Source organism: Natrix helvetica (assembly GCF_964273705.1).
Source record: "Natrix helvetica genome assembly, chromosome: 5".
In the NCBI taxonomy this organism is placed as follows: Eukaryota; Metazoa; Chordata; class Lepidosauria; order Squamata; family Natricidae; genus Natrix; species Natrix helvetica.
In genome coordinates this window covers 148,915,506-148,940,992 of record NC_138551.1, presented here as the reverse complement: position 1 = coordinate 148,940,992, position 25,487 = coordinate 148,915,506, and the positions used below count along the sequence as shown (strand labels likewise).

The following is a 25,487-nucleotide window of genomic DNA, read 5'->3' as shown; positions in this document are numbered from 1 at the left end:
ATTTTGCAGTATCCTTCCCCTTGGAGTGGGGAGGGAATGGAGATTTTACAGTATCCTTCTCTGGAGTGGGGAGGTAATGGGGATTTTGCAGTATCCTTCCCATGGAGTGGGGAGGTAATGGGGATTTTGCAGTATCCTTCCCCTGGAGTGGGGAGGGAATGGAGATTTCGCAGTATCCTTCCTCTGCCACGCCCACCAAGTAATGCCCATTAAGCCATGCCATGCCCCACCAAGCCACGCCCACAGAACCAGTAGTAAAAAAAAAAAAGAATCTTACCACTGAAATCAACTCTAAGAAGAGTTGATACAAATAAAACGTTATTTGCCTTATACTTTCCCTATTCCTTACAGCTGCCATGTTTATTGTTCTCAAAAATCCTCCAGCGGGACAAACAGTGTCGTTCAAAATACCGCATTGATTTACGGAGTCGGCCAAGCTGAGAACGGCAGGGAAAAAATGATGAATTTTGCATAAAGTTGGAAGGTAAGGGGAGGTGGTTCCCCTACCCCCACCCCAGACTGTTTTCAAAGGCAACTAAGCACCTGGCAGGATTGTTGAGTGGCTGGCACCACCAGATTGGAAAGGCATGGGGAGGGTTGGGAGACCATCTGTGCAGTATTCCGATGTGCAGCAAGGGGATTTGAGATTCATGGACAGATCTTCACACTCCTGAAATGAATCTAACGACCGAACGAAGAAATTATTCCCTGCAAAAGCCCCCTCCCTTTTCGCTCCTCTTTTATTTCCTAAGGGAGGGGCCAATCACCTTCCACCTGTGACTTTACTCCCAAGTCTACCCTGATTTCTGAGTTGTTCTTTTCTTCTGGCAGCTCTGCACATGCGCACACTGGGAACAGGCTCCAGCTGTTCCTCTGCCTCACTGCTGTCTGACTCTGAAGGTAGCTGATAACTGGCATACGGCCCTGGCCCCATCTCTGCTTCTGACGTAGAGCCCTCGTCCGAGCCTTTCCCAGCCTCCAGGACTGGCCCATCTTCCTCCCCGATCTCCTCACTGTCTGACTCTCGCCTCTGGGGTGAGGGACAACACTGTCTTCATTGAGGCTTCCTTCCTTACACACGTCCCCTCTAAATTTTCTCAGAATGTCACATAGCATTACTCTAGGGCATTGTGGGAAATGAGAAGGCAACAACTTGGAGGGAAGGGAACGTGTGTCTATTTCTCAGAGGATCTGGGATTCCGTGGGCAGCAGACCCCAAAAGTCAAGCCACGTCTTTTCTTAACTGTCTGATTCACCTGAGGCTAGTGGTGAAGATCCATCAGGGCACAGAACGCCTTGAGTTGTGGACTTCGGCTCCTTTTTCCACTTTCCGACGTGGCTCATTAAGACCCCGCTGGACTTTACCTTGCAACCGGAAGTCTGGGCCAAGTCGCTGATTGAGTCCGGAGCGTCCTGGCCTTGATCTTCTGGGAGAGTCTTCACAGGATCTGCCTCGCCGCCTTCTCTCTGGGCCTGCTCTCCTCCTGCCGCAGCCTCGCCGCCTGCTTCGTTGGCGCTCGGGGCTTCCTCCCGACCTTGGCCAGATTCTACACCTCCATCCTTTCCCCCCAAGGTTATCTTAGGGAGCTCCGAGCCCAACCTAGAGCACACCTGAAGATCCTGGGCTCCCACCTGCTCACTACCACTTGGTCCACAGGTGCTGAGAGATCCGGCGACGGATGCCATCCGGACCGGCGTTCCTGCCTCTGCGGGTCGCGAGGGAGGCTGGCTTTGGGAAGGGCCGGCCTCCTCTTCTGCCGGTTCATCTTGCTCGCTCGGCGGGTAGAAAATAGATTTTTTCGCCACATCGTCCCTTGCTGAAGTCCATTTGTGTTCTGGACAATGGCTGCGGGGGGGGAGGGGAGGGAAGGGGAGGGGAAGCAACGGGAACCGGTATTTAATTCAAGATTGTCAGAGTGCGCACGGCTTGACTCCTATTTTGAGACAACCCAGGAGCGAAATACAGTACACAGAGGTTTGGTCTTTCAAACTGTGGTTTATATACAAGACTTATACATGCATACACACACACACACACACACACACACTATATTGCCAAAAGTATTCGCTCACCCATCCACATAATCAGAATCACTTGTGAGCGAATACTTTTGGCAATATAGCATACATGTGTTAGGCAGTGGTGAAATCTAATTTTTTTTTAACCACCGGTTCTGTGGGCGTGGCTCAGTGGGAGTCATGTGCCTATGTAGCCATGCAACTGGGGGATCAAAAGAGAGAAAAACTCACCTTAACAATGTCCTGCTGGAGCAGGGTTGGACTAGATGACCTCTAGGTCCCTTCCAGCTCTGGATTATTATCTGAAGCTGCATCTAGTGTCAGGTTTGTAGTCCTTCCTTCCTCTCCTTTTTCCCTCCCTCCCACTCCCCCTCTTTTCCTTCCTTCCTTCCTTCCTTCCTTCCTTCCTTCCTTCCTTCCTTCCTTCCTTCCTTCCTTCCTTCCTCTCTCTCTCTCTTTCTTTCTCTCTCTTTCCTCCTTTCTTTCTCAGCACCCCCACCCCCCATTTTTGGCCTAGCAGGCCTCAGGGAAGCCTGCTGGGAGCAAAAACAACCCACCCACCCCAGTTTTTGGCTGTGCGACGTGCGATCGACGGAATTTTTTTAACACTTTTAAAATTTATTTATTTATTTATTAGGCTTATAAGCCGCTCCCTCTCCTCGAAGGGACTCGGGGCGGCGTACAATAAAAAATACATATCACATATTGCACGGAGGAGGTATAAAAAACTCACAACATCAATTATCACAATTTATAAAATAACACAGTAATAATAGAGTTAAAAAACATTAAAATACCCTAAAATTTAAAATTGCCAGGGGGATTAGAAGATAGAGCTATAGTTGAGCCAGGCCGGCTAGTTGGAACAGGTGGGTCTTGAGTTTCTTGCGGAAGGAGCGGAGATCAGTAGTAGTCCTAATGTCGGGGGGGGGAGGTCATTCCAGAGGGCTGGGCCCATCACAGAGAAGGCCCTACTCCTGGGCACCGCCCGCCCGCATTGCTTAGTGGACGGCACCCGGAGGAGTCCCTCTCTGTGAGAGCGAATTGGTCGCAGGGATGTATGGGGCAGGATGCGATCCCGCAAGTAACTAGGTAAAGTATTTTTTACTACCGGTTCGGCTGGACCAGCCTGTTCTGGTAGCATTTCACCCCTGGTGTTAGGCAAATATCAAGGAAGCAAGCAATCCTCATCTCTACACGGAGAACTACAATGCAAGATAGAACGCTAGGAGAGAGATACACGAGGAGAGAGAGAGGCGCCCTCACGTGGCCTCTCTTATATAGACGGCTTCTTAAAGCGACAATACCTCTGGTTTCATCATCTTAAGTTACAGCCTTACATTGATGCTGGTCAGCTTTAAATCATCATTACCCCGACAAAGATTGCTCCGGATTTCTCTAGCCAACTTTGCCAGTTGTTCAGGGGAAAGCCGGCTTCCGGGATTGGAGCATCTGCATTGGGCCATCGCCGAGGGTCAGACTTGCAAGAGATTTTTAGCCCATTAGGAACAAAGTGGGTTTCAAGGAAGCTTTTAACTAAGGTGAAAACCAAGTATGCTTCGGAAGTTGAGCAGCGGCTAGATTTTTGACTGAGTTCAAATTTGAGTTTAAATCTGAGTTTGTATTTTGTGTGTGTGTGTGTGTGTATTTCAGCTGCTTTTTTACGGTACAGGGTTTCCTGCCTAGGCAGGGGGTTGGACTAGAAGACCTCCAAGGTCCCTTCCAACTCTGCTATTGTATTGTATTAATGCAGTCTTAGGCTGCATCGCCAGAGGGACAGAATCAAGGTGAAGTGATCTTGGACTTAACTAGGAAACACCAGGTACCTGGCTCAATAGTAGTAACTTGAGAAGGGATCTTGGGGTCCTAGTGGACAACCGTTTAAACAGGAGCCAGCCGTGTGCAGCAGCTGTCAAAAAAGCCAACACAGTTCTAGGCTGCATAAATAGAGGGATAGAATCAAGATCACGTGAAGGGTTAATACCACTTTGTAAGGCCTTGGTAAGGCCACAGCTGGAATACAGCATCCAGTTTTGGTCGCCATGATGTAGAAAAGATGTGGAGACTCTAGAAAGAGTACAGAGAAGAGCTACAAAGATAATTAAGGGGCAGGAGGGGAAAACATACAATGAAAGATTGCAGGAGGTGGGTATGTCTAGGCTAACAGAGAAAGAACTAGGGGAGACATGATAGCAGTCTTCCTATATCTCAGGGGCTTCCACAAAGAAGAGGGAGTCAAGCTATTCTCCAAGGCACCCGAGGGCAGGACGAGAAGCAATGGGTGGAAACTAACCAAGGAGAGAAGCAACTTAGAACTGAGGAGAAATTTACTGACAGTGAGAACAATTAATCAGTGGAACTCCTTGCCTCCAGAAGTTGTGAATGCCCCAACACTGGAGGTTTTTTTTTAAAGAAGAGATTTGTCCGGGATGCTCTCAACCTTTTCGGCACCGATCGCCCAAACTGGAACACGCATGCATGTGCGTGCGCCTGAGTGCTGGAAACCCCAAAACCAGCCGGCTGGTGCCCACACTGGGGCACCAGAAACTGGAAGATTAGCTGGCTGGCACATGCATGCCAGAAACCAGAACAGCCTCTGGCGACACCGTGCGCGACCACAGAGAGGGCTGTGCGTGACACCTCTGGCACATGTGCCGTACGTTCGCCATCACAGCTCTAGGGTCTCTTGCTTGAGCCAGAGGTTGGACTAGAAGACCTCTAAGGTCCCTTCCTACCCTGTTATTCCGTTCCAGCCCTGGGGATGTCTTGAAAGCGCCACCTGCCACCCAGAGGTGGTTTGGATCCCCTAAGCAAGGAGAAAAACAGAAGTAAGCGAAGTCTAACCTTGGCTTGGGGTGACGTACATGCTCGGGGAGAGCTTTGGAGGGTGTGTTTGTCAGATCAGTCATGATGAAACTTGACAGGGCTTTTCCACCATGGCAAATGCTTTCCTGTCCCCTGAGCCGGGTCTCCAAGCATCCAGATTCAGACAGCCGTGTCTTACCCCTCCCGGGGAGGGTGCAGGCAGCCTTGGGTGCTGTCAACAACAGCCCCGTTTCCTAGCAACGGCTGCTTAGGAATCGTTGCCGGGTGCCGGGAGAAATTCCCGCCTCTGGGGAAGTCGGAGGCTGGCCAGGTGGAGGTGGGTGAACCTTCCCCTTTGAAGCAGCTGGGAGAGAGCAAAGTCCTTCTCTGGCTCTCCCCCTTTGGCTCCAGTCCCGCACCCGAATCCCGCGGGGTGTGTCTCCCGCCTGTCCGTCGGGCTTTCCCACGATGCCCCGCACTCTGTGGTTGTCGGGGGCATTGTGGGAAATCAAAAGCTAGAGCCAGGGCTCTCGGGACGCTCAGCTTTTGAAGGAGCCACGAAGTCTTGTAGTGGGAGGTATTGATCCCTAAGGAGGGTAGGCAAGGTGTGTAAAACAACCCCTTTCAGACAGGTAATGGACCCTGGCATCGCAGGTATCTTTTCCATCTGCTTATTTTGCTTTACTTTTATTTACAGAACTCTGTTTATGTGCAGACAATTGGCCTCCTACCTACCTATCTATCCCTCTGTCTGTCTGTCTGTCTGTCTGTCTGTCTATCTATCTATCATCTATCTATCTATCTATCTATCTATCTATCTATCTATCATATATCTCTCTCTATCTATCCCTCTATACATCCATCCATCCATCTATTTATCTATCCCTCTCTCTTTTTCTCTCTCCCTCCCACCCTCCCTCCCTCCATCTATCTATCCCTCTATCCCTCTATCCCTCTATCCATCCATCCATCCATCTATCCCTCTATCTATCCATCCATCCATCCATCATCTATCTATCTATCTATCTATCTATCTATCTATCTATCTATCTATCTATCTATCTATCTATCTATCTATCCCTCTATCTGTCTATCTATCTATCTATCTATCTATCTATCTATCTATCTATCTATCTATCTATCCCTCTATATGTCTGTCTATCTATCTATCATATCTCTCTCTCTATCTCTATCCATCCATCTATCTATCATCTATCTATCTATCATCTATCTATCTATCTATCTATCTATCTATCTATCTATCTATCTATCTATCTATCTCTATCTATCTATCTATCTATGTATCTATCTATCTATCTATCTATCTCTATCCCTCTATCCCTCTATCTATCATCTATCTATCTATCTATCTATCTATCTATCTATCTATCTATCTATCTATCTATCTATCTATCTATCTATCCCTCTATCTATCCCCCCTCTTTCTATCCCTCTATCCATCCATCCATCCATCTATCTATCCCTCTATCTATCTATCCATCCATCCATCCATCCATCCATCCATCCATCCATCCATCTATCTATCTCTATCTATCCCTCTATCTATCTATCTATCTATCTATCTATCTATCTATCTATCATCTATCTATCTATCTATCTATCTATCTATCTATCTATCTATCTATCATCTATCTATCCATTATCTACCTACCTACCTATCTATCTGTCTATCCCTCTATCCATCCACCCACCCACCCACCCATCTGATTTCTAGCGACTCGGGGTGGGATTTTTAATCCCCGGCTTGAGCTGACAGGTGTCCACTTAAGCTAGAATTCCAGGGAAGTGAACTGCAGACCAAATCTTTGGAAAAGGAGAAGGGGGATTGGGCAAGGTCTTCCTCGCAAGACTGTTGTTCAAGTATGCTATAAAATAAAACCAAGAGGAAATACAGGTGGGGGGAAAAGGCCCCTTAGGAAGGAAGGAGTATTGCCTCTGTTTGGAACTCCCTTGATGTGAAAAAAATATTGACTTCAGTTTTAAAAATGTCAGATAACTGATCTGTTCCAAAGTGGGGTTTTCTTTCCTGGTGAAAGACGATAGGTAGAAGTGTTTAGATAGATGATAGATAGATAGATAGATAGATAGATAGATAGATAGATAGATGATAGATAGATAGATAGATAGATAGATAGATAGATAGATAGATAGATAGATAGATAGAGACATACATACATACATACATACATAATGTGGTTTGCAGCTATTCTGTTTGTAAGGTGTTTGGTGCCTGAATCCCACCCGCCTGCCTCCGTCCAACCAGATCATTATTCTCTGCTGCCTTTGTGAGTGGCAAGTGCTAAACGGCTGTTCAGGCGAGGCCTTTGAAATTATAATGACACCTTTGGATTTCAAGCTCCCAGATGAAGGCCGAGCGGAGGAGAAGGGAGGCGGGACGAGGACTGGCACATCTCAAATTGCCAAGAACAATGGTGGGCGTCAAACATTCCCAGAGGCGCCAGCGGAGGAGAATTACATGGTGCGGGGATGCCAAAAGAATGACAACAGTGACTTTCAAAGGTATATGTCTGTGTGTACACACACACACACACACACAGACGGAGAGAGACATACAAAAGTATGCTCTTTCAGTTCTATTCTCAAGCATGTGAATTCAATGGATTTTTTAGTATAAGGGTCTGCAATGAGTTAAGGATTGGCTTGGCCAAATTCCTTCATTCATCTTCTACTTGCTGTAAGGCTTCCCTTCTTGGTCACAAGAGGCCAGACCCATGGGTGTGCACTCCCAGAGTTACCCAGGCACCTTGGTCCTTGCTGGGAATTTTGGGCTTGGTAATCCACCAGTTTCGAGAACCTCCGGGGTGAAAAAAAAAGCTGGATTAGGCCATGGAATAGAATAGAATAACAGAGTTGGAAGGGACCTTGGGGGTCTTCTAGTCCAACCCCCTGCTTAGGCAGGAAACCCTACACCACTTCAGACAAAGGGTTATCCAGCATCTTCTTAAAAACTTCCAGTGTTGGAGCATTCACGACTTCTGGAGGCAATTTCTGTTCCACTGATTAATTGTCAGGAAGTTTCTCCTCAGTTCTAAGTTGCTTCTCTCCTTGATTAGTTTCCACCCATTGCTTCTTGTCCTGCCCTCAGGTGCCTTGGAGAATAGCTTGACTCCCTCTTCTTTGTGGCAGCCCCTGAGATATTGGAAGACTGCTATCATGTCTCCCCTAGTCCTTCTTTTCATTCAACTAGACATACCCAGTTCCTGCAACCGTTCTTCATATGTTTTAGTCTCCAGTTCCCCAATCCTCTTTGTTGCTCTTCTCTGCACTCTTTCTAGAGTCTCCACATCTTTTTTACATCGTGGTGACCAGAACTGAATGCCGTATTCCAAGTGTGGCCTTACCAAGGCATTATAAAGTGGTATTAACACTTCACGTGATCTTGATTCTATCCCTCTGTTGATGCAGCCTAGAACTGTGTTGGCTTTTGTGGCAGCTGCTGCACACGGCTGGCTCCTGTTTAAATGATAGAGGGTAAGCTGTTCCCCATCCTCCCTGTTGACAGCTATCTCTAGGTGAGACGGGCGGCACGTACATTTAAATAATAAATCCAATCTGAAAGTCAGTTCTCGATAATCCTCTGGTGGGGCCCCCTGGCTGGATGGGGAGCCTGACCATTGAAAAAAATAAAATAAAAATGTTACAGAGAGATTGGATGGCGGACGTCTCCTCAGAGATGCTTACCTGACACAAACGCCCTGCAGCCAGGTCTCGATGGACTTGAAGTGATATTTCATGTCTCCGTAAGAGCTGGAGACAAACCTGTAGGAATCAAAGACCTGGGCTCGGCCGTGCTTCCTCCTGGCCCCCAGGCTGCGTTGTCCTTCCCCCAACCAGATTTCCACATGGACGATGTTGTGGGGTTGCCTCTTACCTGCAAAGAAAGGGGCCCAGTAACACCTGAGCAGGCCAGCGCTGATGAGGTTACCTAGTTTGGTAATGAAACATCTGCAAGAAAACTACCCAGGCTCAAAGAGAATCAAGGACCCCCCACACACACCTGGGCAGGTAGGTATTTAGGCTGTTAACAGATGCAGGGATGATTGAGGAGAGGTTGGCTGGGGCAAAGGGGTTTTTCTTAATTTATCTCACATTTTGTCTCCAGATCTTAGTTGAAAACCTCTTTGAAGGAGAGATCAGGATTCAAATCTGGAGTGAGTCCCAACTAAGTCCTGGTTTCTGTAAATCCATACCCCAACCTTCTCTCAAATCGAACCAGGTGTCTGTTCATCAAATCACGCAGCAGACTCCTTGTCCTGACAAAAAACCCATTTTGTTAAGCTAAGGTGAATTCCTCTCATTCACGTCCAGCAAAATCCCGGCAAACTGTCTTTCAAGGGTGAATTGACAACCACAGACCTTATCAGGCTCGGAGAGCTGCCAGGCCGATACCTTCCAAACGCAGCTGCTGAACAAGAAAATACTTGGCAAGGAGTCTCTGAGAGTCACGAACAAATCTTCGCACTAATTAAGCGAAGTAATTGTCTCCTGCAAACTCCCCTCCCCTTTCGCTCCTCTTTATTCCCTATGGGAGGGGCCATTCACCATCCACCTGTCCCTTTACAAGTCAACCTCTGTTCCTTAGCTGTTCCCTTCTGCTGGCAGCTCTGCGCATGCACACATCAGGAACAGGCTCCAGCTGTTCTTCTGCCCCACTGGTATCCGACTCTAAGACAGCTGATAACTGTCGGATGGCCCTGGCCCCCTCTCTGCCTCCGACACAGAGCCCTCATCAGAGCCTTCCCCAGACTCCAGGACTGGCCCATCTTCCTCCCCAACCTCCTCACTCTCCGAATCTACTACCAGCTCCACTGGCGGGCCACAACAGTGTCCTTGGGAGAATTCCTCTGTAAAGGAGATGCACATGGGAGAACGGGAGGGCAGGGAAGGAAGCGCGTCCCACAGAAGACACTTACGTTGTGGATCAAAGTAAACTCCCGAGATGAAGATGAGATCGCCCGGCTTCAAATGGTCCTCGCTGGGTAGCGTCAGAGGAAGGGTGTCATACTGATAGGCTTGGTTGCCTGAGCCCATGTAGAAGCCGAAATCGTCCGCCAGATCTTGCGCTGCTCTCCGGACGAACCCACAACAATCCAGGAAAAGGGGAGATTCGTATTCAGGACCTGGAACATACAAAAATTAAAAGGGGAGTGGGGGGGGGGAGGTCATCAGAAATTTGGATATTGGTACCATCCCAAAGGTCAGCATATCCTTGGATTTAGGGGGTGGCTGCAAGGAACGAGGATTAAAAACACAGCTAGTCCTCGGCTTCCAACGATTTGTTTAGCAACTGTTCGAAGTGAAAACGGCACCGATCAATGCTTCTCGTGCTTTTTGACCCTCCCAGCACCCTCAGGTCACGTGATCAAAATTCGGGGCACTTGGCAACGCCCAACATCTTGGCAACGCCCAACATATAGGCAGGAAACCCTATACCGTTTCAGACAAATGGCTATCCAACATCTTCTTAAAGACTTCCAGTGTTGGGGCATTCACAACTTCTGGAGGCAAATTCTGTTCCACTGATTAATTGTTCTCACTGTCAGGAAATTTCTCCTCAGTTCTAAGTTGCTTCTCTCCTTGATTAGTTTCCACCCATTGCTTCTTGTTCTACCCGCAGGTGCTTTGGAGAATAGTTGGACTCCCTCTTCTTTGTGGCAACCTCTGAGATATTGGAATAATGCTATCATGTCTCCCCTAGTCCTTCTTTCTCTTAAGCTAAACATACCCAGTTCCTGCAACCGTTCTTCATATGTTTTAGCCTCCAGCCCCCTAATCATCTTTGTTGCTCTTCTCTGCACTCTTTCTAGAGTCTCCACATCTTTTTTACATCGTGGCGACCAGAACTGAATGCAGTATTCCAAGTGTGGCCTTACCAAGGCATTATAAAGTGGTATTAACACTTCACGTGATCTTGATTCTATCCCTCTGTTGATGCAGCCTAGAACTGTGTTGGCTTTTTTGGCAGCTGCTGCACATGGCTGGCTCATATTTAAATGGTTGTCCACTAGGACTCCAAGATCCCTTTCACAGTTACTACTACTGAGTAAGGTATCACCTATACTGTACCTGTGCATTCCGTTTTTGTTGCCTAAATGTAGAACCTTACTCTTTTCACCATTGAATTTCATTTTATTTGATAGTGCCCAATGTTCAAGTTTGTCAAGTTCAAGTTTGTCAAGTTTTGCCTGTGGACTCCGGAATACGGTTCTTACTTCCAGGCTGATGGTATTTCTTGGCATATGGCGTGCCAATGTAGCTCTGTGCCTGCTGGAGGAACTTCATGCGAAGTTGCCACCTGTCATTGGGCTGCTGCAGCCTTTGAGTCGGTGTCTCTTTCCATCTGGCCCAGCGCCTGAATTCCTCCTACAGCCAAAGGGAAGGATGGAAAAAAAATAGAAACTTGCTTATTTTTTTTTTAATATACATTTTATTTGCCCATTTTTCTTTTAACATAAAGGACTGCTTAATAAACAGCGTATTGCCTGGGTCAATTTACTTATGCCTAACATCAATAAGAGTAACACATATTTACTTGCCTATAGTAGTATTCCTCCAACTTCTAATGTCTACGGTTATGGTCTAACCATTTGTAAAACAAGTCCCATGTTAAAAGTTATTCTGTATCTTCTTCATCCTTCAGCTTTAACGTTAACCCATCCATTTCGGCACAGTCTAATATTTTTTTAAATTGTTTTCATCTGTAGGAATTTCCTCGTATTCCCAATATGGTAAAAATACAACTCTTGCTGCTGTCAGCACATGTCACATTAAATACACAAACTATCATATTTTTGTGGTAATATACCTATCCGTGTTTCCCCGAAAATAAGACAGGGTCTTATTTTCTTTTGACCCCCGAAATAAGCGCTTAGCCTTATTTTCGGGGAGGTCTTATTATTGTAGAGGTGCAGGAGGCCCCTTAACCTCGGCCCGCAGATCAGCTGATCCAGAGGCGGCCAGAGGTTCTGTCTCTATTTCTGGCACACTCTTGCCAGCTCTATTTGCGGCCGCCACTAAGAGAAGTAGCAAGGGTTTGTGGGAGCGGCCTCCGCAAGGCCATTCTGCATGGATGGCAGGCACGTGTGTGCAACATGGGGAATGCCCCCCCCTTTCCGCCCTGGAAATGGCGGGGATCGGCTGCGCATGCGGTTAAATATTTTAGGGGAGGGCTTATTTTCAGGGGAGGGCTTATTTTAACCCATGCGCTCAAGAGTCCGATTGGGCTTATTATCCGAGGGGGGGTGTCTTATTTTCAGGGAAACAGGGTAACAGAACTATCTCTGGCTTTAGATCTATATCATTTTCTCTAACCGTGCATGTATTTTCGTCCAGTTTTGGGGGGCATGTCCACCCCATATGATAGTACGAGCCCAGAATCTGATTGCAGTTTCCAACATGTGGTGGACGTGTTTTTGAACATCTGAGTTAGCCCCGCCAGTGTCAGGCCTGCAGTCATATTCCTTTTGGGATCTTTGGCCTGCCACACTCTCTCTTATTTTACCATGCTGTTTCATTAGTGGGGCATTGGGAGTGGGAATTGTACGGAGTTAGATGATATGTAGCCATAACAACATTCTTTCTAGAAAGCCAAGGTCATTCTTTGTCTCCGCACCTGTGCACCTGACCGGAACTAGATGGGTGGAAATGCCAGCGTGGCAGTGGAAGATTGGACCATAGGATGGACTTGTGGGTGTGGGGGCAAAATTTTGAACTTTCAAGTGGGTGGGGGAACCCAGGAAGCTTTCAGATTCGGGGTTTCCCACAGATGTGCCAACATGTCTCTCTTAATAAATTGGAACTTTGAAGAAAGCTCTGCCTTGGACTCTGATTTAATACTGGATGATATTTGGAACGCTGACAGCCGGTGGCAAAGGAACTTGCTTTCTAAACGTGGTCTCTTGTCTTAGCAGCAAAGGAAAGGAGGATTGGGGGGGGGGAGAGAAGAAAATAATGGCCCATATAAACCCATTAGACATGTTGGATAGATAATTAGGTGCCCATTGGGTCGATGGTGACTCTTAGCGGCCAGGGAAGATGGATTTTCTCCATGAGGATCTATCTTTAGCTTCGTCTTTATGGATTAGGTATTGATGGCAAAGGGGTTAGAACAGTGATGGTGAACCTATGGCAGGCATGCCAGAGGTGGCATGCAGAGTCCTCTCTGTGGGCGCCATTGCCAACTGGTCTCCACGGGTGCTGGAGTGCCAGAAAACGGCATGAAAACAAACACCCACAAAACAGGCTGTTTTCCACATCATTTTAGGCTGATTTTGAGGGCATTTTCTGGCCGGGTTTTGGGGCTGTTGTTTGAGTCGTTTGTGGCCCTGAAAATGGCCCAAAGAACAGCCTGAAAATGGCTTGAAAAACCAGTTTTTCAGGCCATTTTGAGGCTGTTTTGTCCTGTTTTTGCCCCCCAAAAAACCACCTTGAAAATGGTCTGAAAAATGACCCAAAACCAGTTTTTCAGGCCATTTTCAGGCTGTTTTTGTTTTTGGGGCCAAAAACAGTCTGAAAAATGACCCAAAAAACAGCCTGAAAAAAACCCCAGAAAACAGCCTGAAAACGGGCTGCAAAATGGCCAGAAGACAGGCAGGTACGCACCGGCCAGCCGGTCTCTGAGTATTCGGCACTCCGGAACGCATGCATGTACATACATGCACACACATTTCGGTTTCGGCACTCGGTGCTGGAAAGGTTCTCCATCACTGGGTTAGAAGGAAGGCGGCATGAGTAATCTGAACCGAGTCTTATTGAGACTGAGGTTCCAGGCAGGAATTAATGATCTGTGTCTGGTGCCTGGCATTTTTCAGCTTGGGACTTTTGAACACAAACACAAGAATGCGCCTCTGCGATTACCAACAGCAGGAAGAATGAGGAAAAGAATTCGGGAGTCCCTCCCCGTGGCTGCTTCTCTCTCTTTCCAGCCAGCGGCAATCTTGGGTGGGGCCACCCTCCCCTGCCTGACATCATCCCCGATGCCATGCGTTCCTGCCCAGAGCCGAGCTGCTCGCAAAAGGCGGAAACTGGAGTCCCTTTTTTTGGGGTGGGGGGAGAAACGGGTAGAGTGGTTTATCGAGAGGTGGATCATTTATTGACTTTGCAGTAGGGCTGGGCTGTGGGTCTGTTCGTCTGCCGGAAGACTTTGTTGGAAATATGGATTGGCCCTTCTGAGGGATATAGAATACGATAGCAGAGTTGGAAGGGACCTTGGAGGTCTTCTAGTCCAACCCCCTACCTAGGCAGGAAACCCTGTACCGTTTCAGACAAATGGCTATCCAACATCTTCTTAAAGACTTCCAGTGTTGGGGCATTCACAACTTCTGGAGGCAAGCTGTTCCACTGATTAATTGTTCTAACTGTCAGGAAATTTCTCCTCAGTTCTAAGTTGCTTCTCTCCTTGATTAGTTTCCACCCATTGCTTCTTGTCCTGCCCTCAGGTGCCTTGGAGAATAGCTTGACTCCCTCTTCTTTGGGGCAGCCCCTGAGATATTGGAAGGCAGCTATCATATCTCCCCTAGTCCTTCTTTTCATTAAACTAGACATCCCCAGTTCCTGCAACCGTTCTTCATGTTTTAGTCTCCAGTTCCCTAATCCTCTTTGTTGCTCTTCTCTGCACTCATGCTAGAGTCTCACATCTTTTCTACATCGTGGCGACCAAAACTGAATGCCGTATTCCAAGTGTGGCCTTACCAAAGCATTATAAAGTGGTATCAACACTTCCCGTGATCTTGATTCTATCCCTCTGTTGATGCAGCCTAGAACTGGGTTGGCTTTTTTGGCAGCTGCTGCACACGGCTGGCTCCTGTTTAAATGTTGTCCACTAGGATTCCAAGATCCCTCCCGCAGTTACTAATATTGAGCAAGGTGCCACATATTTCCTAGTGAAGTCAAAGAAGTGTAGGAGGGAAGGTTTAAGGGGAGGGGGCCATTGCTTGAAAAGTGGTTTTCCAGGCCATTTGGTTTTCCAAGTGCCCCAGATCAACAATCAGCCTTGAAAAGGCAGAGCGCGAAAGAGAAAATGGATGGGCATGGAAGGGGGGGGGGGATTTCTCTCTTTCACATGCCATGGTTTTTAACTTGCTGGAGGTGAGATAGATTTGGGGTTAACAAACCAGAAGTGAACAGAGGGTAGGAAGGAGAAAGAGAGAACGAAGCAGTCCATATGAAGAAAGAAAAACAGCAATTGGTGTGCAGACAAGGCTAGTGTAACGCAGCAGCTTATCCTAGTCCCTTCTTCATTCCAAATCATGAGATCTAGAGCCTTGCCTGGCTGGGGCATCTCTCTCAGATGAAGACAGCCAAGATCATTTTGTGAGCGTTACTTATTCATCTGCCAACACCAGGGCAATCTTGACAATATTAACTCTGAAGTTGGCAAACAGGAGAAAATAAATATTTATTTTATATTAAATATTTATAAATATTTATATTTAAGGGGGGGGGAAGAGAAGAAAAAAAATACGAGTGGAAGAGAGGAGAGGAGATGGGTATTATTACAAAAAAAAATACAGTAGGGAAATACAATGCCTGCATATCATAACTGCAGCTAGAATAACGTATGCCCAGAATCGGAAAAACAAGGTAGTACCAAAGGAAGATGATGGATAGAGGGATAGAGAGAGCGGGGGGAATAGATAGATAGAGGGATGGGTAGATAGATAGATAGATAGATAGATAGATAGATAGATGGATGGATGGATGGATGGATGGATGGATGGATGGATGGATGGATGGATGGATGGATAGAGGGATAGATAGAGGGATAGATAGATAGATAGATAGATAGATAGATAGATAGATAGATAGATAGAGGGATAGATAGATAGATAGATAGATAGATAGATGGATGGATGGATGGATGGATGGATGGATGGATGGATGGATGGATGGATGGATAGATAGATAGATAGATAGATAGATAGATAGATAGATAGATAGAGGGATAGATAGAGGGATAGATAGATAGAGGGATAGATAGATAGAGGGATAGATAGATAGAGGGATAGATAGATAGATAGATAGATAGATAGATAGATAGATAGATAGATAGATAGATAGATGATAGAGAGAGAGATGGATAGATAGAGGGATAGATAGATGGATGGATGGATAGAGGGATAGAGAGGGGGGATAGATAGAGGGATAGATAGATAGATAGATAGATAGATAGATAGATAGATAGATAGATAGATAGATGATAGATAGATAGATAGAGGGATAGATAGATAGATAGAGAGAGATAGAGAGAGAGAGAGAGAGAGAGAGAGAGAACGATAGACAGACAGAAGCATAGATAGGTAGGTAGGAGGCCAATTGTCTACACATAAATATAGTTCTGTAAATAAAAGTAAAGGGAAATAAGAAAATAAGAAAAAATTTAGAATGTGCGGAAATGGACAAACTGACGAAAGAAATATAAGGAAAGGAGGAATCAGAATATTATTTAATATGGAATAAATGGTATAAATGGTTAGAAGATAGCAACAAGAAGTAGGGGTACATAAAATAGTGATGTTGTAGAAATGTTAAGTAGGCAAACCATAGTAAGTATGCAACGTGTAATATATGTAAACTAATATTCTGATATAAACAGTCACATGTAAATAAATATGGAATAGTATACATAAATAAGTAAAGAACCAAGGGGTCACAAATGTAAAACATGAATCTATAGAGGGAAAAGCACCCGTGTGATGGATTTTGTTTGTTTGTTTTTCTCTGTTGTTTTAATCTATGTCGTGTTTTGTTTATGGGTTTAAAATAAAATTTCTTTAAACGAGAAAGAAAGAGAGGAGACCGATCTGCAGCATGCAACTAGTGCAGAGGTCGTCATCCCGGAAAGCCGAACTAAATAGCGAAGGTTAAAACAGGAAGGCAGATGAGGGATGGGCGCCACGCTCCCCAAAAAATAATAATCCGGCTGGCATTCCTTAAAGTCAATCAATGGCACGGCGGAGTTCGGAATAGCAGTAGGCCAACACTGATAGGTTGGAAAAGAATGAAAGGGTAAGGATGGCTCATCCCCCCCCCCACCTCCCGGGCTTCTTAATCTCTCTATCCAAAGCCCACGGCCAAAGACCCCGCTGCTTGTGTGAAGTTCACACAACTTCTCTCGGGGTTGTTTTTTTTTGGGGGGGGGGAAGCAAGCTCAGCCATCTGGTGCCCTCTGAGTTGACAAGGGCCTGCAGCAGAGAGAGAGAGACTTTTAAAATAGTTTTTTCCACTAAAAAAAAAAAAACCTTGGGGATGATGGGATGCTGGGTGCTTTGAAGCTTCCTGTGGGTTGTTGGGTCCTGAAGCTGGCCGAGTTATGGATGGAGAGTTTCCCACAGTCCTCAGTGGTTAATAACTAATTGCCAGTGTAAATGAAATGAACACAGCTCTTGGAGCATTGGCGAGGACCTCTCTCCCTGACCTCTCATGTAACAGCGGTTTAATGTTTCTCCCCGGAGACCTGGCCTCGGTTTCCCAGGCTGGTTTTCCTTTTTCCCACCAAGGAGTAGAGCCCGAGCCTTTATTGGGGGGGGTGTGGGGGGGGGAAGAAGTCCCTTAATTTTTCTTCCTATCATCTTGGTTTGCAAAAACCAAGCCGCCACCATCCTTTGCAAGGCTCTAAGGCAGCAGTCGTCAACCGGTGGTCCGTGGGCAGGTCCATGAGAAAATTGTGGAGGTCCGCAGAAAAATTATTTGCATTTTTTATATTGCATTATATTAGGGGTCCTCAAACTACGTCCCCTGGGACGGATACGTGCAACAGTGCAATGACGTGCAATGACGTTCCTGACAGTGAGAACAATTAATCAGTGGAACAGAAGTTGCCTCCAGAAGTTGTGAATGCCCCAACACTGGAAGTCTTTAAGAAGATGTTGGATAGCCATTTGCCTGAAACGGTATAGGGTTTCCTGCCTAGGCAGGGGGTTGGACTAGAAGACCTCCAAGGTCCCTTCCAACTCTACTATTGTATTGTAATGAAGGCTTGTGTTGCTGCAGAGAATCTCCCCCTTTGGGGTCTTTTTGTATGAGTCGGAGGGGGGCAGAAATTCCAACTTGTGGTCTCCTTCAGCCTCCTGGTGGGGGGCTTTGGACGAAGGCTGGAGGGAAGAGCCGCTAGTGGCGAAGAGCCAGAGGGCCTCGTTCCATTGGGGCTGCATCAGGGCCTGGAACTGGCTGACCATCTCAGCCTGCTGAGCCTCCAGGCGCTGGCAACCTGGCCTTGCACTCCCGCAGGTCTTCCCTCTGCATGGAAAGCCTATGCTCCTAGTCCTCAGTGAGGTGCTTCTGCTGAACCTCCTTCTCGGTCAGATCCAATTTGAACTGAGCTTTTTTGCCAACTCTTTCTCCTGGGGGCTGCTTAGCTCCAGCAATTGGAGCAGGCAGGCGAGGGGTGGCTGGGAGGGGAGGGGCGAGCAGAGGCAGGCGAGGCGCCCCTCGACCTGAGTGACATCGAGTTGGTCACACCCACCCAGTCTCATGACCACCTAGCCACGCCCACCCATCTGGTCATTAGGCAGATCATATTAGCGGTCTGCGGGATTTAAAATTATGAATGTAGCGGTCCCTGAGGTCCGAAAGGTTGGGGACCCCTGATCTAGGGTTCTCCAAGGAGGGAGGGAGGGTTAACTGCTCTTGGAGAATTAATCCAGTTTTTGATTTTGATCCGGATTGGATGAGTGGGCTTTTCTAGGCAAGCAAAAAAAAAAACCCACATTCGATCCCAGGCCAGGGAAACACCCGCTTGTGAATGATTTGCTGGCATCTTCATCACAGTTTGTTTGCCCAAGCCCCAAGGGGTCAGTTTCCCACAGCGTTTTGCCAAAGGCCCAGCTGGCAAACAAGGGCGCCAGAGGTCAAGGCGAGGCGCCTGGAGAACTGGAGGAGAGTGACAAAGGACGCTCTGTTTGGCACGAGGCCATGGGATGAAGCCACCACCGGGATGTGTTCAAAGGAGGTGTGTGTGTGTGTTGTTTGGGGGGGGGGATCTGCTGGGATTCCTGGCTAGCTTTTGGGGGCTGTTGGAAGAAAAGATCCATCTGGGTTTAGTTCCAAAGTGGGGGGGGGGGGAAAGACACTGGAAACAATGGTGGCTGTTTGGAAAGATGGTTTTAATGGTGGTTTGAGGTCCTGGGCAAAGAGGCACATGGGTGTGTGTGTGTGTGTGTGTGTGTGTGTCTGTGATTTATACCCTCTGTTGAGCTTTGAATTTGAGCTTGCATTCTGATTGGTCATCAGACTCCCATGGGTCCATGCAGGGGCAACTCTGTAGGCTGAACTGAGTCTTGGTTGACTCTTGCTGGGTGATGATGTAAGGAAAGGGCTTTGGGATTCCTATTATGGCTCTGCCTGAAGGAGGTGGTAGACCTTTGTTATGTAGAATAGACTGGCAATCAAGGACATTTCTCCTTAGTTCCAGGTTGCGTCTCTCCTTGGTGAGTTTCCATCTGTTGCTTCTTGTCCTGCCTTCTGGCACTTTGGAAAATAGCTTGACTCTCTCTTCTTTGGGAGCCCCTCAAATATTGGAAGACTGCTATTGTGTCACCCCATAATCCTTCTATTTACTAGACTAAAAGTAAAGGTAAAGATTCCCCTCGCTAGTAGTTCCCGACTCTAGAGGGCGGTGCTCATCTCCGTTTCAAAGCCTAAGAGCCAGCGCTGTCCGAAGACGTCTCCGTGATCACGTGGCTGGCAAGACTCAACACCAAAGGCGCAGGGAACGCCGTTCCCTTCCCACCAAAGGGGGTCCCTATTTTTCTCCTTGCATTTTTTCACGTGCTTTCGAACTGCTAGGTTGGCAGAAGCGGGGACAAGTCACGGGAGCTCACTCCGTTACGCGGCGCTGGGGATTCGAACCGCGGAACGGCCGACCTTTCCGATCGACAAGCTCAGCCTCTTAGCCACTGAGCCCCCGCGTCCCTACTCACTAGACTAGATAGACCCAATTTCTGAAACCGTTCACTGTATGTTTTAGCCCCTAGGCTTCCTGATCGACTTGGCCGCTCTCTTCTGCGCTCTTTCCAAAGTCACCACGTCTTTTTTATGATGTCTGACCAAAACCAGATGCAATATTCCAGGTGTGTCATCCAGATGGACAGTAAACATTTGGGGGTTTTGTCTGTGGCCGTGTACACAAGAATAGAGAACGCCTTCAATGAGAGGGAAGTGTCTGATGTGTACAAAGTGCATTTCCAGCAACGTAAGAAGAACCGTGGGGTTATTCCGAGCTAAACAACCTTCTGATTGAGTTGTATCCTTCGGCATTTTTTTAAAAAGAATTTGTTTTATTTTAATTGAACAAACACACACACACACACACAAAAGAATCATCCTTCAATGCATCTTGTAGAAAGCGTGTCGATTGGTTACAAATAACTTTCGTGCATTTCATCCATAGTCATTACTTGTAGTTCATCATAAGATTATACCCTTTAAATCAAAACTCTTTATACATATCTTACCATCAATATGTCACCATTCTCATTTGACTACAATTATTTGAACGTGCTTCTTTCTGCCTGAACTTATTCATACTTAAAAACACAACCACATAATGGCACGTGTTAGCTATTTCAAAAATCCTCCAATAATATTACGCTTTTATGACATATTCTGAGTAAAAATCAGTTAATAAAGTTTCTAAGCTTTTTTTTCGCTGTCTAGAATATTATATCCAAGTTGCTTTTACCAATACCAGAGCATGTATATATTATTAAACAATATCCATTAACATTTCCTTGTTGTTATTATAATTAGCTAAAAGTCATTTACTATTTATATCCCAATTCCTCTTGTCAAACCCCAAAAAAACATTACACCTTTATGACAAAACCTAAATAGAAGTTTGTTGGTAAAATTTATAGGTTCGTTTTCCCAGGTCACAATTTGCAATCTGTATCAAGATTTCTTTTATAGTTTAACAGTACATAGTATATATACAATACACTACAATAGTAGAGTTGGAAGGGACCTTGGAGGTCTTCTAGTCCAACCCCCTGCCCAGGCAGGAAACCCTATACCGTTTCAGACAAATGGCTACCCAACATCTTCTTAAAGATTTCCAGTGTTGGGGCATTCACAACTTCTGGAGGCAACTTCTGTTCCACTGATTAATTGTTAAGTTGTATTAATATCATTAAGTTGTATCCATTATCATTCCATCATTGTTAATTGTAGTTATTTAATTGTTGATGAACGAACATTTAATAACAATCTAAAACAATCTAAAAATTACTAAATTCCTACTTATCGCTCAACCAAGATTAGCTAATCCTTCTGCATTTGTACTCCTAGTTGTGAATTTGAAGTGGCTGTCATTTTAGCAGTGATTACAAAATGCCAGGTGGGTTTTTTCTACCTGAAACGGTATTCGTCTCCAGCCCTTATGTAACTTTGAATAGACTCCCCCCCCCCTCCCCAGCTTTCTCTCATAAAAACTCCACAAAAAACTTCCCCATGGAGTTTGTGGGTCGGGAGGGTGCAAAAGGGAATTGCGTGACACCCCCCCCCCCCCCGGCAGGACGCTGCAAACGTCATAAATATGAGTCAGTGACCAAGTGTCTGAATTTTAAACACGTGACTGGGGGAGGGAAGGTGTTACGATGGTCCTAAGTGTTGGAAATGGTCATAAGTCACTTTTTTTCAGTGCTCTTGAATGGCGAGCTGTCGCTAAACAACCTGTTGTAAGTTGAGGACTACCTATATGGAAAAAAAAGGCCCAAGGATGCAGTCGTTAGAAGACGATCAGTAAGTCCCAGGTTCAAAAGCCAGCTTGGCTAGGTGGCTCAGTGGCTAAGACGTTGAGCTTGTCAATCAGAAACGTCAGCAGTTCGGCGGTTCGAATCCCTAGTATAGGTCTCCTGCGTGGGAAGGGGGTTGAACTAGATGACCTCCAAGGTCCCTTCCAACCCTCTTACTGTTAAGCTGCCATTTGAGCAGGATCCTCATTGGTTTGACCTTATTGTTTCGAAGGGGAGAAGAGAGGGAACTCCGAGTGCGATATCTGGAGCTTTGAGAGCAAAGATAGAACATGAATGCTTTTTTTAAAAAAATGATTTGAAGTACAAATGAAAAAAATATGGGGATGGGCACGCCCGACTGCTTTGCGTTACGGTACTTCTGCTAATCAGCATCTCTACGTGGCTAACCAGTAGGAAAAAAAAAACATCCTTTTACGTGGAGGGTTATTTTTTTTTCTGTTTGTTTGTGTGTGTGTGTGTGTGTAAATAAATAATTCACAACCAAATTAGAAATCCGCATGTTTTTTTATTAATATTGTATAAACAAGAGACGGGAGCATTTTCCGCGCAGATCTAAATAAAGGAGGAGGAGGAGGAGGAGGAGGAGGAGGAGGAGGAGGTGGGAGATTGAGGGAGAATGGAAAAAACCTCGACACTTTTGCCGCATTTCTGCCAGGAATGTAAGTCAACGCTGACAGGTTTGATTTGCGCAGCCTGGCAAGAGGGGGAAGAGGATAAAATATTGCTGGGGATCTGGGTGGCACCAGGTTGCAGCCATCCATACGCCAAGGCTGGCATTCCATGGTGAGCCAAGACGCAAAAAGGAAACAGGCGGAGTTTTGTTTTTTCTTCATGATCCCAAAATGCTTCCTCAACCTGACTACCCACCTTCCCAAACTGGTTGGGCCAGAGGTTTTCATGAGTCACTTGGGGGGGGGGGGGGGAGAGAACGTCATTGCCACGTGATCCGGGACGGTGGAGGTTCTTTAAGGTAACACACGAAGGAGGAATAAAGTTAGGATAGGCAGAAAATTTAGAACAGAATGGAATAACTGGAGTCGGAAGGGACCTTGGAGGTCTTCTAGTCCAACCCCCTGCTTGGGCAGGAAACCCTATTTGCCAGGATGCTACAAATTTAGAACAGAATGGAATAACTGGAGTCGGAAGGGACCTTGGAGGTCTTCTAGTCCAACCCCCTGCTTGGGCAGGAAACCCTATTTGCCAGGATGCTACAAATGTAGAATAGAATGGAATAACTGGAGTCGGAAGGGACCTTGGAGGTCTTCTAGTCCAACCCCCTGCTTGGGCAGGAAACCCTATTTGCCAGGATGCTACAAATTTAGAATAGAATGGAATTACTGGAGTCGAAAGGGACCTTGGAGGTCTTCCAATCCAACCCCCTGCTTGGGCAGGAAACCCTATTTGCCAGGATGCTACAAATGTAGAATAGAATGGAATAACTGGAGTCGGAAGGGACCTTGGAGGTCTTCTAGTCCAACCCCCTGCTTGGGCAGGAAACCCTATTTGCCAGGATGCTACAAATGTAGAATAGAATGGAATAACTGGAGTCGAAAGGGACCTTGGAGGTCTTCTAGTCCAACCCCCTGCTAGGGCAGGAAACCCTATTTGCCAGGATGCTACAAATGTAGAATAGAATGGAATAACTGGAGTCGGAAGGGACCTTGGAGGTCTTCTAGTCCAACCCCCTGCTAGGGCAGGAAACCCTATTTGCCAGGATGCTACAAATGTAGAATAGAATGGAATAACTGGAGTCGGAAGGGACCTTGGAGGTCTTCTAGTCCAACCCCCTGCTAGGGCAGGAAACCCTATTTGCCAGGATGCTACAAATGTAGAATAGAATGGAATAACTGGAGTCGGAAGGGACCTTGGAGGTCTTCCAATCCAACCCCCTGCTTGGGCAGGAAACCCTATTTGCCAGGATGCTACAAATGTAGAATAGAATGGAATAACTGGAGTCGGAAGGGACCTTGGAGGTCTTCCAATCCAACCCCCTGCTTGGGCAGGAAACCCTATTTGCCAGGATGCTACAAATGTAGAATAGAATGGAATTACTGGAGTCGGAAGGGACCTTGGAGGTCTTCTAGTCCAACCCCCTGCTTGGGCAGGAAACCCTATTTGCCAGGATGCTACAAATGTAGAATAGAATGGAATAACTGGAGTCGGAAGGGACCTTGGAGGTCTTCTAGTCCAACCCCCTGCTTGGGCAGGAAACCCTATTTGCCAGGATGCTACAAATGTAGAATAGAATGGAATAACTGGAGTCGGAAGGGACCTTGGAGGTCTTCTAGTCCAACCCCCTGCTTGGGCAGGAAACCCTATTTGCCAGGATGCTACAAATGTAGAATAGAATGGAATAACTGGAGTCGGAAGGAGAGGGAGATAAGGAGGGATAGAAAGAGACAGGGGGAGGGTATGAAGGAGGAGAGGTAGAGAGGAGTAGGGGAGAGGAAGGGAAAGAAGGAAGGGGAAAGGAGAGGAGGAAAGAAGAAAGGAGAGAAGGGAGGGAGGGAGGAAAGGAAAGTAGGGTGGAGGTAAAAAAATATAGAGACGTATGTGATGGTAAGCAAAGCAATCCCGATCAATATATTTTAGTTTTTTAAGATGGAAAAAATGAATGTTTCAAAGTGTTAAAATGTGATAAGGATCATATCTAAGAGAATGTATACTTGCAAACGTGTGTGTGAGACTAAAAATACAAATCTTCTTTTTTTTAAAAAAAGGACCCCTGAGTGTCCCCGTTTGCCCACCTGGCTGATTTGCGCAGTGGGTCTTACCTTGCAACCCGCCATGGACTGGCTTGCAGTTAAACTGGAGTTTATCTGGCTTTTTGGTGGGTGGAGCCTGGAGTGAAAAGGAGGGGCCTCGTTTAAAAAAAAAGAGGAGGGGGGGTGCAAGGTTTCACCTGCCATGAGTGGAGCCTGGCAGCATTCAGAGTTGGCAAAGGGGGGAGGGGACTTCCCATCATGGGTGGGGGTGAAAGGAAGGCCCGGAAAGCCCAGAAGAGGTAGGGAGCCAGGCTCACCCATCCCAGGAAGCCAAGAAGGATTTCGAGGGCTTGGCTTCGTCGGTTACGTCAGCCCAGGCTCTGGGGCTCGAGTTCAAGAGCTCCTCCTGACTCACTTCCTGCTTTCTTCTGGCTCTCAAGCGAAGGGTGGACTACGAGATCCTAGGAATTTGGAGTTCAACCTGGATGGCTCCCAAGCCTCGTCTCTTCCTCTTTTTCCTTCTTCTTTCCTGTCTTCCTCCTTGTCTCCTCCTCCTCCACCACCATCACTCCTCTTGTCTCTTCCTGCTCCTCCTCTTCCTCCTTCTTTTCCTTCTCTTTCTTCTCTTTCTTCTTCCCTGCCCTCTATCACTCCTCCTCCTCTCTTCCCCCTCCTCTTCCTCCTCCTCCACCACCATCACTCCTCTTGTCTCTTCCTGCTCCTCCTCTTCCTCCTTCTTCTCTTCCTCCCTCGGTCTCCTCTTCCTTCTCCTCTTTTTCCTTCTTCTTCCCTGCCCTCTATCACTCCTCCTTCTCTCTTCCCCCTCCTCTTCCTCCTCCTCCACCACCATCGCTCCTCTTGTCTCTTCCTGCTCCTCCTCTTCCTCCTTTTCCTTCTCTTTCTTGTCTTTCTTCATCCCACCTCCTCCTCTTCCTTCTCCTCCTCCACTTTTGCCTTCTTCTTCCCTGCCCTCTATCACTCCCCTTCTCTCTTCCCCCTCCTCCACCACCATCGCTCCTCTTGTCTCTTCCTGCTCCTCCTCTTCCTCCTCCTCCTCTTCCCCCCTCCCTCCACCTCCTCTTCCTTCTCCTCTTTTTCCTTCTTCTTTCCTGCCCTCTATCACTCCTCCTTCTCTCTTCCCCCTCCTCTTCCTCCTCCTCCACCA

General features: G+C 46.8%; 1 protein-coding gene across 1 annotated transcript in view; it reads right to left on the bottom strand.

Annotated features, from left to right (window-relative positions):
* Nucleotides 1–25,487, bottom strand: part of TTLL10 (tubulin tyrosine ligase like 10) — a 132,891-nt gene that overhangs the window by 35,437 nt on the left and 71,967 nt on the right. The window contains exons 2-5 of the mRNA XM_081954904.1: nucleotides 11,079–11,229; nucleotides 9,780–9,986; nucleotides 8,548–8,737; nucleotides 1,257–1,846 (exon numbers count right to left, since the gene is read on the bottom strand). Of these exons, the coding sequence (XP_081811030.1) occupies nucleotides 1,257–1,846; nucleotides 8,548–8,737; nucleotides 9,780–9,986; nucleotides 11,079–11,229 (1,138 nt within the window). The remainder of the gene's footprint in view (nucleotides 1–1,256; nucleotides 1,847–8,547; nucleotides 8,738–9,779; nucleotides 9,987–11,078; nucleotides 11,230–25,487) is intronic.